At 42.7% G+C, this 16,120-nt stretch overlaps 1 protein-coding gene across 1 annotated transcript; it reads right to left on the bottom strand.

Annotated features, from left to right (window-relative positions):
• Nucleotides 1-14,758: 14,758 nt before the first annotated feature.
• LOC126233219 (zinc finger MYM-type protein 1-like) lies at nucleotides 14,759-15,904 on the bottom strand. Its single transcript, XM_049942851.1, has one exon. The coding sequence runs from the start codon at nucleotides 15,902-15,904 to the stop codon at nucleotides 14,759-14,761; it is 1,146 nt and encodes a 381-aa protein (XP_049798808.1).
• Between the last annotated feature and the right edge of the window lie 216 nt (nucleotides 15,905-16,120).

A 16,120-nucleotide genomic window follows, 5' to 3' on the forward strand; every position in this document is an offset into this window, starting at 1 on the left:
CAGTAAGGGATTTGTGACCCACAGTACTAGCAAGGGTGAACACACCCTAACTTAGTAGGCCTACCTCTGCCTGATTCGTTATGATTAACTGAAGTTAGGTTTGATTTTGAATTAGCAAACCTATTTCAACATATGTTTGTTTCTACTTACATTTTATTCAGCAATCACTAATATGAACAGACAGAGGGAGTTGCTATTGGGAGCTCATTGTCATCTATTATTGCCAGTTTGTTTGTGGAAAATTTCGAGGGAAGTGCCTTGGAGTCAGCTGCATTGAAGCCTACGTATTTTTTGAGATATTTAGGTGACACTTGATGTTTGGCTGCATGGAAGTGAGACTTTAAATGGCTGTTTAGAACATTGTAACTCAATACAATCCAATATTCGCTTCATGAAGGAGGTGGAAAGGGATGGTGTCTTCCCTTCCTTTATTTATTGATTAGCTGGAAGTTTGGTGGATGTTGGGACATGCTGTTGCACGGTGGTATGATCTATTATGGGGCAGTAGCTTTTTGAGTTTTGGGTGTGTTAAGATTCATATCGCTGCCCCACTTTTCGATTTGCTACTCTGCTCTGAAGATCACACAATACTGGTATCCGAAGTATTTCACGCTTACTTAAACAGGTTCTTTTCTCACTTAGCAGTCGAATTATGGGCAACAATTATTTTATGAACTCGTGAAGGAAATCTCATCTGAGCAATTAAAATGCAATATCTCATTTGCTTAGTTGACTTGGTCACTGAGTCAACCAGAAATCACTACCAAATGCTGCATCTTAAATGCTCAAGTGGGTATACATGATGATCTGCTGCGAAAGGTACTGGTCTAGCGCAACAGCCATCTAGTGGTAGAACGGGCGAAAATTAGCAGACCAATAAGCCGGTATTACACTATCAAATTTCTTTGTCAAAGTTGATATGTAAAATATTTATGTCAAAGAAATTTGTCTCATCTCGTCACTTGGAGTACAAGTATCGCTGCAACATTCTGTCATCCGTAGTGTGTTTATAAACATGGCTGCGAAATTCAATTGGTGTGTACTGCCAACTACAAAATTAATAGAAATGTATGTAGCTGATGAGGTGCTTTACAATGTGACCCACCCTGAGTACAAAAATAGATTAAGAAGATTGGAGAACTACAAAAATATTGCGGAGCTCATTAGCCATGAGATACGGCCGGGTTGCAAGGTGGAAGATATAAAAAAGAAAATTAATGGCCACCGCTCAAGCTACTCCCATGAGAAAGCTCAGCAGCTCGTGACACATCCCTTGGTCATGACAGGATCCATTACAGTATGCTATGGCACCTCACAAGGCGCAACAAAGAAATCCTCCTCACACTTTTTAATGCCATTTGGAGGTCAGGTCACTTTCCTGACTCGTGGCGTGAGGCAGTTTTAATTCCTTTTTTAAAACCTGGGAAAGACCGCACGAGCCCGAGTAGCTACCGTACTGTTGCCCTCACTAGTTGCATGGGAAAGACCTTGTAGCGGATGGTCAGCCGCCGCCTTGTCTCGATGTTAGAATCCCGCCAACTCCTTAGTCGCTCCCAGTGTGGGTTCAGGAGGTTTCGTTCCACCTTCGATAACCTTGCCCTCCTGGAGGCGGCTATACAACAAGCTTTCCTACGCCATCATCACCTTCTAGGTGTATTTTTCGACATCGAGAAGGCCTACGATACCACTTGGAGGCGTCTCATCCTGGAGCAGCTTCACGAATGGGGTTTTCGTGGTTGTCTTCCTCTTTTTATTCAGTCTTTCCTCTCGCCACGATATTTTAGATACCGAATTGGTGACGTCCTGTCTGATCGTTTTGAGCAGGAGGACGGTGTCCCTCAGGGTAGCGTTTTAAGTGTGACTCTCTTTACCATCGCTATTAATAGCATTACCTCCATAGCGAAAAGTCCTGTCCAGTGTTCCTTGTTTGTGGATGATGTCTCTTTGTTTTGCTCTTCTTCAAGCCTTGCAACGACAATGCGTCAGTTGCAACTAACTCTTAGACGTTTGGATGACTGACGCAGAAGAGTGGTTTTAAGTTTTCCACCGAGAAGCCCGTATGTGTTCTTTTTCACGATTCTCGCTCGATTTTAACCTTTCCTGAGTTGAGGATGAGGGACCCTATCCTTACTTTTAAAGACACGGTGAGATTTCTGGGGCTATTTTTGACTCGAAACTTACGTGGTTACCTCATCTTAAAGACCTGAAACGTCGGTCACTTAAGGCTTTAAGTATTTTAAAATGTCTTAGTCACAGTACATGGGGAGCTGACAGGACTTGTCTGCTCCAATTTTACAGGGCGTTTGTGCGATCTTGGCTCGATTATGGGTGCACGGTGTATGGCTCTGCGAGGCCGTCTTACTTAAAGATGTTGGACGTAGTGCACCGTGAAGGGCTTCAGTTGGCCACTGGGGCATTCCGAACTAGCCCTATACCAAGCCTCTGGCTGGTGAACCGCCACTTCATATGCGGCGACGGCTACTTACGGTGCGCCTGGCGTATGAAACTTTGTCCACACCATGGACACCTGCATACCATACCATTGCTCCGCATCCTCTGGCACGGATATTTCATAACCGGCAACGTGCGCCGCAGCCCTATGGGATTCGCGCGCAGGGTTGCCTCACTGCGATGTCTATGGCTGGTCTTCATGTTTTACGTCGCGGTTGGAGCAGATTTCCATCTTGGCTCCTCCGGAGGCCCAAACTTATTTTAGGTTTGCCTAATTTTAAGAAAGACAGCACACCAGATTTTAGATTCCAATCTCTGTTTTTTAACATTTTAGATGTGCATCACGGTTTCACCGCCGTTTACACTGATGGCTCCAAACAGGAGAATTTCCTTGGCTGTTCTGTGGTGTTCCCTAATCATGTTACCCGGCTTCACCTCCCGTTTTCGCAGCGGAGCTCCACATGATCCTGAAGGCACTAGAGCAGATGAATCGTGTTTGGGGCGATCGATTTCTTCTCTGCTCCGATTCTCTTAGTGCTTCACAATCACTGCAGAATCTGTACCCAACTGAGGGGATAGTCCAGCTGATATATGACCAACTGTACTTGCTCCAACGGCGGGGTATGGAGGTGTCCTTCTGCTGGGTGCCTGGTCATGTAGGAATATGGGCCAATGAACAGGCTGATCGGGCTGCCAAGGAGGCCTGCAGAGAGCAGGATGTGGTCGAGTGTCCTATTCCCTTGCTGTCTGTCATCTCTGCACTCCATAGGAAGGGCATGGAGTTGTGGGAGGAAGAATAGCTGGCTGTGACGGCCAATAAACTGCGGTTGGTGAAGTCAACAACTCGGCCGTGGCGTTCCTCCTGCTGGTTGCTCAGGCGGGAAGAAGTGACCCTCACACGTCTTCAGATCCAGCACTGTCCTCTCACACATAGCTTTTTCTTACGGCGGGAGGATCCTCCGTTTTGTGATGCTTGTGTTGTGCACATCTCTGTCTGGCACATTTTAACAGACTGCATTTTAAACCGTGATGCAAGGGCAGAAACACAAGTTGATGGGGATCTGCCTTGTGTTTTAGCTAAAGATGAGACGTGTGTGACTAGGGTTTTAAAGTTTTGTGATGTGTCTGGAGTCTGGCCTAAACTTTTAGGCTGGAGGTTTTAGTGTATTGCAGAGTGGCTGACTCCTCCCTTTTTTCCTTGCAGTCAGCCAGCCACTTCCATCTGCTACAGTGGTTTAGCTCTCTCTACCACTTTCTTCCTGTGTTGTCCATGTTTTACTGCTGACGCCATGCTTCGTCCCACACTTTGGTGTGGGTAGGCACATATTTTTCAAAGCTTGTTACCCGTGTTTTATGTTCTGTTTTATCTCACTGTTCTGAGTATTTTCTTGACACCTGTCTCACTATGTTACCAAGCGGGCGCTGAAGACCTTGCTGCAGTGTGCCCAAAAAACCCTCTACTACTACTACTACTACTACTACAGCTCACAGTATAGGTCACAACCAGTTACAAATACTTTTTAGATCTTTCACCTAGCCCATAAGCAGACCTAATTTTCTAAGTATGTTTCACAAATCCCATATTACAACTGCAGTCTTTTACTACAGAGGCACACTGAATGTTCACTTTAATGAAATCCTCCTGCTTACCAGAGACAGATATTACCTCTTTTCCATGGTAAGTGTAAGATAGACACTCAATTTTAATATGTTTCAACACAATATCCTAATTCTACAAGATGACATCCTGTAATGGAAGTCACTTGATTTCATGTCCTTGGAAGGTGAAAGGCCTGATGGTAAACTCTTCGTATTTATCTACATTATGCTATAAACCAAAATGTATCTACTTTTGCACTGCAGGAAGCAAAAAATTAGGTGAAAAAGTTGTCAAAGTCTTGTCTCCATTTTTTGCTCCAAAATTTCATTGAAAAGCCTAAAACTGCCCTAACACACAATTTTCAGATTTATTTTTCAAATCTTCATGTCTCCTTTGATTAAAATCAAAGGCAAAAATGTAGCCTTTAAGGTCTGCAGTACACCACAGTTGCAATCATGTTGTGCATTGTATTGTTTCATCTAGCTTCTTCTTTTGAAGAAAATCATTTCTCCACATTCTGTTAATTATGGTCTCAGACAGTTTACTACTTTTGGGAGAGTTTTCATGTAAGCAGTTGTTTATCCCTTGTTTCTTAAATTTGTCTACAGTTTTAGGTAAACTGAGTTCGAGCTCCACTGCCACACATTCTATCAAAATTCTTTCAAAAATTAGTTTTCCAAAGTCTTGATAAAACCTAAACCTGCAGGATTATTAGCATCATTTGGATCAGTATCATCATTCTCATCATCACCTACTTCCATAAGATCATTATCATCTGGCAAATTTGTTGGAAGAGCTGCAACAATTCCATCATCAATTAGTGTTGCCATTGCCCAAAAAATGGTCGTTCTCTTTCGGGCTACATTTTAAATAATGAAAACCATGCCAAGAGTAAAAGGAACCTGATACTTGTGCAGCTAGATCGATAAACGAATTAAAAGATAGTGTAAAATATCAGAGAAAGGGGCAACCACGCTTGTGTGGCAGTACATGTAAAATACTCATATAGCCAAAAAGTACTCTAAACTACCACACAGTTTTCGGCTTATTTCCTATACAAAAACTACAGATAATAAAAGAGCTGCACAAGAAGACAATAGGACTAACGTTCACAAATGTATGCTAGTAAACACAAAAATCGCTAACAATTCTGTGACAGCAAACAAAACAAAAATGGCCTCCCAAAGTAAATCTTCAGCCATCACCAAAGATTATATAAACATACTCTTTGACTAGCAAACATGATGTAGAAGGCTGTGAAGTGTTTCCAACTCAACATAAACACCTGAAAGGCTGCAATATTCTCAGCAGTTGGCCAACACTGGAACCAATGCAGAGCCGCACGCCTGGTCCTGATTGCAGAGCCACAATCGGCACTTCACCAAGGGACAGGTTGCCTCTTCCGGTGGCCTGTGGAATGGATGCTGCAGCGGCGTAGTGGACCATTGTGGTAATATGATCCACCCACACCTCAACATTTGCACAATGTTCGAACTGGGACAACTGGCTATAAAGTGTCCAGTTGGCTCCACTGAGCACCCATCTTTGTGGTCTCCTTTTGGAGCCCACGCCATCTGGCAGGTGAATCCTGATTGGGAAATGATCACTGCCATGCAAGTCAGCAACCACTTCATACTGAGCACTGGCGGCAAGAGCTGGAGAGCAAAGCGAGAGATCAATGGCAGAGAACGACCCAGTCGCTGTGCAGAAATGAGTGCTCTGTCCTCCTTTGAGCAAGTAGGCACAGGATGACAGGAGAAGCCTCTCAATTGCTCGATCCCTGGGGCAGGTAATTGCAGAGCCTCAAAGCACATTGTGGGCATTAAAATCACCACAAATAATGAATGGCTAGGGGAGCTGTGTAGGAAGGTCGGTGAGGGCCGCTTCATCAAGTGCATCATGTGGGGGTAAGTAAAGCGAACATACAGTCAATGGATGACACATGTGCACGGACACAGCGACAGCCTGTTGAGTCGTCGTAAGTGAGAGAGGCGAGGAGTGCTACTCTGTCCTGACGAAAATACCTACACCTCCTGTAGCTCTCTCTCCACGCAGGTCGTCCTTTTTGTGGAGCATATAGCTTCGTAGCTCAGGGGAGTATGATGGATGAAAATAAGTCTCTTGAAGACACAGACACAGTGGTCTACCCTGAGAGAGTAGCCGAAGTTCCTCCACATGCGTCCTCAACCCTTGCATGTTCCACTGAAGGATGGGAGCTAACTATGATGGGGCTAGCACCTTTATCCTGTCTCTCTGACGGGGCGGGGAGACTGCAGCAGGTGGAGGGGCAGGCGTGGGGCGAAATGATTGCCCCACACATACGTCGTATTCCATCAACTCTGGGGAAGAGTCAGACGAAGCCTCACATAAAACAACATCCACATGGTCAGACGGTTTACCACGGGATTTGTCCCGCTGTTGCTGCTGTACAGGAGCTTTCTGCGGTTTGGTGGGCTTTAGGGGAGCCGACGTGGGAGTGGTAATGGCTATACTGGGCTTCGGAACAGCCTCAGCTGTTGGAGGCGCCAGGGGCTGGCCCAAGTTCGCCACTGTAGCTTTGTCTGCTGTTCGAGTAGGGGCTACAGGCTCTGAAACACTCGCTGCGTTGCAAGTGCACTGACATCTGCAGTGTTAGTGCCAACACTCACCACCTCTGTATGTGTTGAGGCATCGGTCATTGGAGTAGGCTTCTGAACCATGGATGCAAAAGATGTAGCAAATATGGGAGGTTGCATCGACTTCTAGATCTTTTTGGCCTCACCATAGGGAATACATTTGGTTGTTTTTATTTCCTGGACTTTGCGTTCCTCTATAAATATTCAGTAGTCCCTACTCCAAGCAGGGTGGTTTCCAGATCAATTGATACATTTGGCTAGAGAGGAGCAACCAACTCCTTCATGAGCAGCCTTACCACAGTTGCCACAAGTCGCTTCGCTTTTACATCCTAAGGTGGTATGCCCAAAACGATGGCATTTAAAACAGCGCATCGGGGTCAGGAAATAAGGCCTCACACTAAGGCAAAGGAAGCCAGCTTTAACATGTTCAGGAAGTTTCGTGCTACTGAAGGTCAGAATAAAGGAGTCAGATTTGACACGATTGCCATCAACCCTCTTTATGATATGTTGGACATCAATGATATCTTCTGGAGCCCACTCATGTTGCAGTTCTTCTTTGGGAATGTCAACTAGATCCCGGCATGTCATAACACCTTTGCTATAATTCAAAGTGCTGTGCAGTTCAGTGTCTATGGCATACTCTCCAAGGCATTTAACAGATTGGAGGTCAGTTGCTTGCTGGGAAGTGGAAGTTTCCACTAGCAAGGTCCCATTACGTAAGCACTTCACCGATTTTAAGGAACCACAGATTCCCTCCAAACCCTTTTGTGTATAGAAGGGCAAAGCCTTCTCGATACTATCCTCCTTCCGTTTCACAATGAGAGACACATTCTGATTACCAGAATGCATTATGTTACCAAAGAATGGACTTGTCAGTGGGACTGACTGCATGAGCCCTCTTAGGAGACTGGGTGTTAAAACCTTCCAGCGGCCCACCCTTTCCGCTGGGAGGAAGAATAGAGGATTTCGAAGGATCCATCTCAGTCCCACGAGCAGCTAAGGAACTAGAAGTCCACCTAGACAGAGCCCCATGTGCCTAATTAAGTCTTATACAACTGAGGTGAGGCAGGTTCCCCAGAGGTTCCCTGCTAACGACTGTTCCACCTCAACAGCCATGCATCTCATCAGCGCGCAGCACACCTTGAGATTGAGGGGTTGTTTATAGAGGTTTATTCCATCCTCGCGATCCGGGCGGTCAAGCCAAGATCCCCATTCCCTGAGACACACAACGTTCCACTGCTGCGCCGCACGGTGGTCGCTGAAGTATGCCCAGAGCTTACGGTGAATGGGGAATGGCGGCACTTACCAGTCCCCAGCTCAGGAACCCCGGCGTCGCCAAGCCTGTACTCGGTACCTGAATGCCGAGCCCCTGGGGTCACTGTGAGCTGTGTAGAAGGATTCCACTTCTGGAGTTTAGGAGAATTGTTGATCAGGGATTGATGGGACAGATGAATGCAAAGTATATCAGTCCTAAAGGTACAAGCCAAGTTCAGACAGATATCAATGCATGCAGCAAAAGGAAAAAAAATTAGTTCCAAAGGATGTAAAATTAGGAAAGAAAGGTGTTAATTTTGTTATTGTTGCAACTGTTGCAGTAAATAGAGGAAGATTTGATGTCTATAGTAAAAGAAAGGTTCAATCTGGATCAAACTCAAAATTTTTATTTTGCAGAATATCTCTCTGTTACAATGAAAATAAAAATATTTTTGGTGAACTCCATTTAGTAACTGTGTGAATACCTTCCTAATTTTCACTGATTTGTAGCCTTAGTGCATACTAATATTTTGGATTCGTTACTTAGGAAAAGCGCTGTGCTGAGCCCTATTGTTTGGCAAGCCACTCAAGGGCCAGACGGTACTCAGAAGCACCACCTTCGAAAAACGGTAAAAAAATTAAAATTCTGAAAAAAATTCATTGTTGTTTTGTTACTCTTTACTGCTGCTCTCCATGAAGAACTGGGAAATTTATGTAGTTTTGATATTTCAGGCAACAAAGGTTTAAAGTTTCCTAAAAAAGACTGATTTACAGAACAGTGTCGCTTACTAAAGCGTTCACAGCAATCAGGAATAATTTGCGTACTTTCGCATTTGACACTTAATATGAAAATTAGAGTACGAAAATACGCTTCACGATAAGAATTATTTCCTGAAATGTGTTATGTATAAAATAAATTAAATAATAATAGTAATTGACAAAAGGAAATCTTTTTATATAAAAGACACTAAACCACTTCTTTTTATGGACTACGGGTCGGAAGCGCTGCTTAACACGTCTTTACATGAAGGCAACATAAGAAAACTTGCAGCAGCAAACGAGAATTGTCTTTGGCGGAAACGCTAGGTGCACGACCACAAACAACATTCTATCAGACTCGGTTCCCATTTGTAGTTATCTGCTCAAGGGCTGCTGGTTGTTGGTTTTTCAGTGAACCATCGATGGAAGTTTGCGTATTCTTTGCTTAACACTAGCAGTGCACAAATCTTTTGTCTGCTTTCTTTTCTACTTTTGTTGTTGTTGTTACTGTTAATGACATGAGTTGCATGAACGATGCAGTGGTCTGAAGAGAACGTAATATTGTTGATAAAAGAATATACAAGATATGTTTTTTAGTAAGTATCGTAACAGTAATAAAACAAGCAGGCTCCTCTTAGCAATTTTATTTTTACGTGAAATCCTGTACTTGAACCTTCTTTTCGACATAATGCCCACCAATATTCGGCGTGTTTGCGTTTGATTGTGTGTATTTGAAATGGCTCCTCAGACTGAGCATCCCGCCAACTGTGAACTACGCGCTGTGATTTCTTTTCTTAGCGCTAAATACGAAAAAGTGGCTGAAATTCATTGGCAGATGAATGAAGTGTATGGAGGAAACATTATGAACAATGGGATGGTGCGGAAATGGGAGAGAGCTTTTAAAGAAAGCATGATGAGAAATGAAGTGTGCGACCTTCAGTTATTACTGACCATTTTGTGCAGAAAAATGACGAAAAAGTGAGACAGAAAAGACACTTTACGATTTTGACGTTATATGATGAGTTTCTTTGTGTCAAAAAGTGGGCTTCATGCAGTTGTTGCCTAAGCAGGCGTAGATTTTCATGAGGATGGTATTCAAAAGGTGGTTGTACGATATGATAAGTGCGTTAATACTGGTGGCAATTACATATAAAAGTAGGTTAAGGTACAGGTTTTCCTGCAATAATAAAATTATTAAGAAAAGTCAAATTGTTTACTTTATATTTCAAAAGGTACTTACTTAAAAAGTACATTTTGTAGGTATATGATCCTGAAATCTAAGAGATACACGGCACAAACACCAAAAGAAAAGAAATCTGATTTGCAGAAAACTGCTGAAGCACTCAAAGGTCCTAGTATTGATGTGAGAAAGACTATCATTAGATGTTTGCATCAGATGCGAATCGAGTGAATAAGCACAGCTTCGTAATTCCTTTTAGCAAAAAGGAAAAGTATGATAAATTTTCCTGAAAACAATAGGTTATGCTGGTCACAATTTAAAAAATATATACAATCCTGGAAATTGAAATAAGAACACCGTGAATTCATTGTCCCAGGAAGGGGAAACTTTATTGACACATTCCTGGGGTCAGATACATCACATATCACACTGACAGAACCACAGGCACATAGACACAGGCAACAGAGCATGCACAATGTCGGCACTAGTACAGTGTATATCCACCTTTCGCAGCAATGCAGGCTGCTATTCTCCCATGGAGACGATCGTAGAGATGCTGGATGTAGTCCTGTGGAACGGCTTGCCATGCCATTTCCACCTGGCGCCTCAGTTGGACCAGCGTTCGTGCTGGACGTGCAGACCGCGTGAGACGACGCTTCATCCAGTCCCAAACATGCTCAATGGGGGACAGATCCGGAGATCTTGCTGGCCAGGGTAGTTGACTTACACCTTCTAGAGCACGTTGGGTGGCACGGGATACATGCGGACGTGCATTGTCCTGTTGGAACAGCAAGTTCCCTTGCCGGTCTAGGAATGGGTTCGATGACGGTTTGGATGTACCGTGCACTATTCAGTGTCCCCTCGACTATCACCAGTGGTGTACGGCCAGTGTAGGAGATCGCTCCCCACACCATGATGCTGGGTGTTGGCCCTGTGTGCCTCGGTCGTATGCAGTCCTGATTGTGGCGCTCACCTGCACGGCGCCAAACACGCATACGACCATCATTGGCACCAAGGCAGAAGCGACTCTCATCGCTGAAGACGACACGTCTCCATTCGTCCCTCCATTCACGCCTGTCGCGACACCACTGGAGGCGGGCTGCACGATGTTGGGGCGTGAGCGGAAGACGGCCTAACGGTGTGCGGGACCGTAGCCCAGCTTCATGGAGACGGTTGCGAATGGTCCTCGCCGATACCCCAGGAGCAACAGTGTCCCTAATTTGCTGGGAAGTGGCGGTGCGGTCCCCTACGGCACTGCGTAGGATCCTCCGGTCTTGGCGTGCATCCGTGCGTCGCTGCGGTCCGGTCCCAGGTCGACGGGCACGTGCACCTTCCGCCGACCACTGGCGACAACATCGATGTACTGTGGAGACCTCACGCCCCACGTGTTGAGCAATTCGGCGGTACGTCCACCCGGCCTCCCGCATGCCCACTATACGCCCTCGCTCAAAGTCCGTCAACTGCACATACGGTTCACGTCCACGCTGTCGCGGCATGCTACCAGTGTTAAAGACTGCGATGGAGCTCCGTATGCCACGGCAAACTGGCTGACACTGACGGCGGCGGTGCACAAATGCTGCGCAGCTAGCGCCATTCGACGGCCAACACCGCGGTTCCTGGTGTGTCCGCTGTGCCGTGCGTGTGATCATTGCTTGTACAGCCCTCTCGCAGTGTCCGGAGCAAGTATGGTGGGTCTGACACACCAGTGTCAATGTGTTCTTTTTTCCATTTCCAGGAGTGTATAAAAACCTGTAATTGCCATTGCTTATATTATGGTATCTGAAATTACTTGGCTGAGGCAGCACTGTTATGTCAAAGATTTTTGATGATATATTTGCTGTATAACAAACTATGTAGCAGATTTTATCAAGAAGGCTATGTAACAGGTCGAAGTTATATTTCACATTTCATTGATTACGTTTTATGTATGTTTGTTTGGTTTGTGGGGCGCTCAACTGTGCGGTCATCAACGATCCTTTTATTGACATTATCATCCTTATATATATTTAAAAATCTCTGAGGTGCTTTGGAAGTGTCATGGTGGATATGAGAAACTATCTGATATAAAGCAGCCACTGTAATGTGAAATAATCAATGACATAAACATCTCTGGTTGTTAATAAACAAAGTGTAAATACTGGCCTTTCTTCCAGCTATGTTGGTCATCCGCATTTAGTGTTCTAAATTTAAATTTCCTCCTCGGTTTGTAATCACAAGCAAGTGGAAAGCAACAACTGACACATGTGCAAAGTTTTGGACTAATGTTAGGGAAAGCTGGAGACGTAATTCAGTGTTAAGGGCACTAGATGCATGCATTTCACATTTACATACAGATTAAGACACCTAAATTTTTCCTTTCTTCATCAAGTTGTATGTGTCTGTTCTTCACTAACAAGGGGAGGCCATGAAGTTGGAATCACAGATTTACTTCAAATTTTGTTCCATTCACTCAATTCTTATTTAATACAGAGGGCATATAACCCTCTGACAGAGCACACTGAGCTACTGTGCTTGTACCACTTGATGACAGTGACTCCATACCGCCGGCACCTTCGTACAGATTCATTGGTTGTATAATACATGTGTACAACTTCTCTTGCAATGTTCCCGGATTTTCTGGAATAGTGCACCTTACTGCTTCCACATTACATAGTTTTAATAATCTGCTAAAAGTGTACAAAGTTTGAAGTACAACTACGATACCATTGTCATGGTCTCCCCTTCTAAGTTTATAATGTGCTGTACGGAATATAAGTTAAAAAACTCAATTGCAACAATGGTACTGCTAAAAACAGCACACATACTATACTTTGATGTTTGTTCCCTCATCTTCTCTTCCGTTCAGAAATGCTTATTAACACATACAAGTGTGCACCAGTGAAACTCCAGTGCTTGGATTGTGAATGTGCATTCAGTTCTGTTTGTTTTTGTGTAAATCTTCACTAAGGGAGGATTACATGCCGAAATCCCATCCATAATATGGCAAATATTCGATTAAAGAATGTTAAAAAATAATGTGTTTGTAAGAAAACATACTATGTATCTCACATGCAACAGTTATATGTTACTGGTTTCTGCAATCTTCATTTTTATGGAAGGTGATTTCTTCTGTGTAATATGTAACCACTGTCAGAAGCAGATGTAGAAGCTTATACAGAAAAAGTACAATTTAGTCAGAAGGGAGAAGAATATCTTAACAAATCTGAAAAAATTTCAGCCAGAGATGCAGAGAAAATTTTATTACAGCTAAAAAACAAAAATTTGGCAGATTGGAATGGCATACCTACCAAAGCAGTTAAAGCATTTGATAGGATAACAGTTCATTCCCTTTGCTCAATAATTAGTAAATCACTTACAGAAGGCCACTTTCCAAATGCCTTGTAGTATGCAGAGGTAAAGCTTTTGTTTAAAAAAGACTCAAGAGATGATGTGGGGAACTACTGCCAAATCTGTACTATTCTAATATTTGTCAAAAATATTTGAAAAAGTGATGTTAATGCAAATTTAAAAAAAAATTATAGAAAAATCGAACAGCAGCGAATCAATATGGCTTTCAGAAAGGCAGAAGCACATCAGAGGCCATTCATGAGTTTGCAAAAAACATCTGTTCCCTCTTAGGTCACAAAAAGTTGCAGGATTATTCTGCAACCTCACAAAAACATTTGATTGTGTAAACCATTATTTGCTCCTGTATTAAAATGGGAAGTTACAGTAATGGGAATTGTGGTCCACTGCGATGTAGGTCACATCTCACAACAGAAAACAAAAAGTAGTTACATCATAAAGCAAGGGGAAGTCATTCTCTGAATTGATGATTATTTCATAAGACACTTCACAAGGTTTGGGCGCTAATGACCGTAGCAGTTATGCGCCCTAAAACCATAACAAAAAAAAAAAAAAACTTCACAAGGTCCAATTCTGCTCCAGTTTTATTTCTGTTTCATGTAAACAATTTACCCCTAAATATAAATTCACAAGATGTTTTATTCGCTGATGATACTTCTGACAAAAGCAATGACTCAGAACAATTTCTCTCAACTGTAACAAATGTACCAGTTTTAGAAAACTGGTTCCAACTAAATGGATTAAATTGGATATTGGAAAATCACATTTACTGTAGTTTAAAACTATAAAAGCTAACCTAAATGAAACCTACATTAATCACTAAAACCAAGAACTGAAAGAAGTAGGCTGTATAATTTTTAGGAATGCATCTGGACCAAAATTTATCCTTGTCTTCACACAAAATTACAACTGGATGAACCTAATTTTTTTGTCAATTTTTGAATATTTCCAGTTTCAATTAGAGGCTTATACTGAGGTATGTTATAACACAGTTTTGCTATTACAGTGCACCTGCTATTATACTTAGTTTTTATCTCTGTATAATTTCACATTGTACGAATGCATTACTTCTTACTAAAACCATTTTTTGCTTTCTTCTAACAAATTAATAATTGTCGTTAGTTTAGACTTCTTGAGTGGTAAGAGCCGATCTGTTATAATTACTTGAGAGGAGGTGAATTTCTTACACAAGATCGCTAGTAAACATCCTATAATGTAGATTACCAGTTTTGGTAAGCTTAGTTATCTTCAGAGCTATGAATGCATTCATACAATGTGAAATTATACAGAGATAAAATTAAGGAAAACTGGAGGTGCATTGCTATAGCAAAATGATGTGACACAGATCTCGATAGAAGGTTATTACGTGTTTCCTATACCAGATGTACAGATGTACCAGATGTAAAAATTAAAAAATTACTAGACAAATCGAACCCTCCTGGCTTTTGCTTGTGCAAACTCTTTCACATGATCTGTGTAATTTAAGTCGTCTGGAAGCTCGTGCTCAATCGATATTGTTGCAAGATCATTCAAACGAGTTTGGCCCATCGTTGATCAGAGGTATGTCTTTATCAATTTCAGTTTTGAGAAACTCCTCTCTCCACTTGCAACTGTCACTGGGAGTGTTAGGAGAATTCTCAGAGAAATGTTAACATTAGGGCAAAAATTATATCTTCCTGTTAACTTCAGAGTCTCTTTTGCACCTATTCCAGGTTTCAACAACGTTGAAAGCACTTTTAGTTCTTCCCTCAACTCCAGTGCATCAATGTCGCTTGTGTCATGGTGTTGCAAAAGCGCTGCGAGTTTTCTACACTTTGTGTCCTGGCTGTCAAGAGGTGAATTCTTCATCTCACTGATGTAGAGAAAATCAAAATAATTACAATGAGATTTCAGTTGATTGAATCTCTCATCCAAAGATGTGGTTACTATATCTAAAAGATAATAGTAGAATTCAATCTTGTAACGTTTTGTTGGTTCATCTACTGTCTCATCCCTTCCTTCATAGGTAAAGTGTATTGGCTTCTTACTTCGTCGCCGGGAAACACTTATCCGTGGTAACGTTAGATCTTCTAGCTCTAATTCTGTAGCCAATTCTTTGGAATCCGTCAAGAAAGACACAAACTTTTCTTCTGTTCTGCAGGTCTCAAAATATGCTTTCGTTTTTTCAAGCATTTCCATGGCCTCAGAAACATTTATGTCAATGGTCTGGAGGGCCTTACTGACTACACTGATGTGAAGCAGAACGTCGTACCAGATCACCAGAGAAGTGAGAAAGGTGTAATTTTTTATTTGATTCGCAAGTGACGTTGCTTCGTGAGCGGTCACGTCATCGAATTCTTCTGATATATGAACCTGTGCATCATAAACTCCTCCAATATGAAACCTCATGGGAGTAAGTGCATCGATGCGACTTTCCCACCTAGTATCGCTCAGTGGCTTGAGCGACAGGTTAGGCAGATACTTCTCCAAGACATCCCAACGTCGAACGGAGGACGAGAAGAAGTCATACAAGCTTTCCACTGTCGAAAACATGGAAACAGCATATTTAGAAGACATAGCGGCATCGCTTACAACAAGATTCAATGAGTGACTGCTACATGGTACATAAAATGCTCTCTTGTTCATATCTGAAATTATTTTCTGGAGACCAGACTTCTTTCCTTTCATGTTTGCTCCATTGTCGTACCCTTGCCCTCTCATATTACACAAAAGGATTTTTTATCTTCCAAGAACTTGAGTACGACCTGCGTCAAAGTGGACCTTGAAGAATCGGCCACAGGAAGAAATACCAAGAAATGCTCCAGAATCCGGACATCGTATATCCTGTCGAGTCTTGTCTCCTGGACGAAACGTACCACAACTGTCATCTGCTCATCTTTTGAAATATCTGGTGTGCAGTACACAATTATACTGTAA

Source organism: Schistocerca nitens, chromosome 1 (genome assembly GCF_023898315.1).
Source record: "Schistocerca nitens isolate TAMUIC-IGC-003100 chromosome 1, iqSchNite1.1, whole genome shotgun sequence".
In the NCBI taxonomy this organism is placed as follows: Eukaryota; Metazoa; Arthropoda; class Insecta; order Orthoptera; family Acrididae; genus Schistocerca; species Schistocerca nitens.

Excerpts from the sequence above, each read along its gene's own strand:
- LOC126233219 (XM_049942851.1), bottom strand. The coding sequence starts at position 15,904 with ATGAGAGGGCAAGGGTACGACAATGGAGCAAACATGAAAGGAAAGAAG.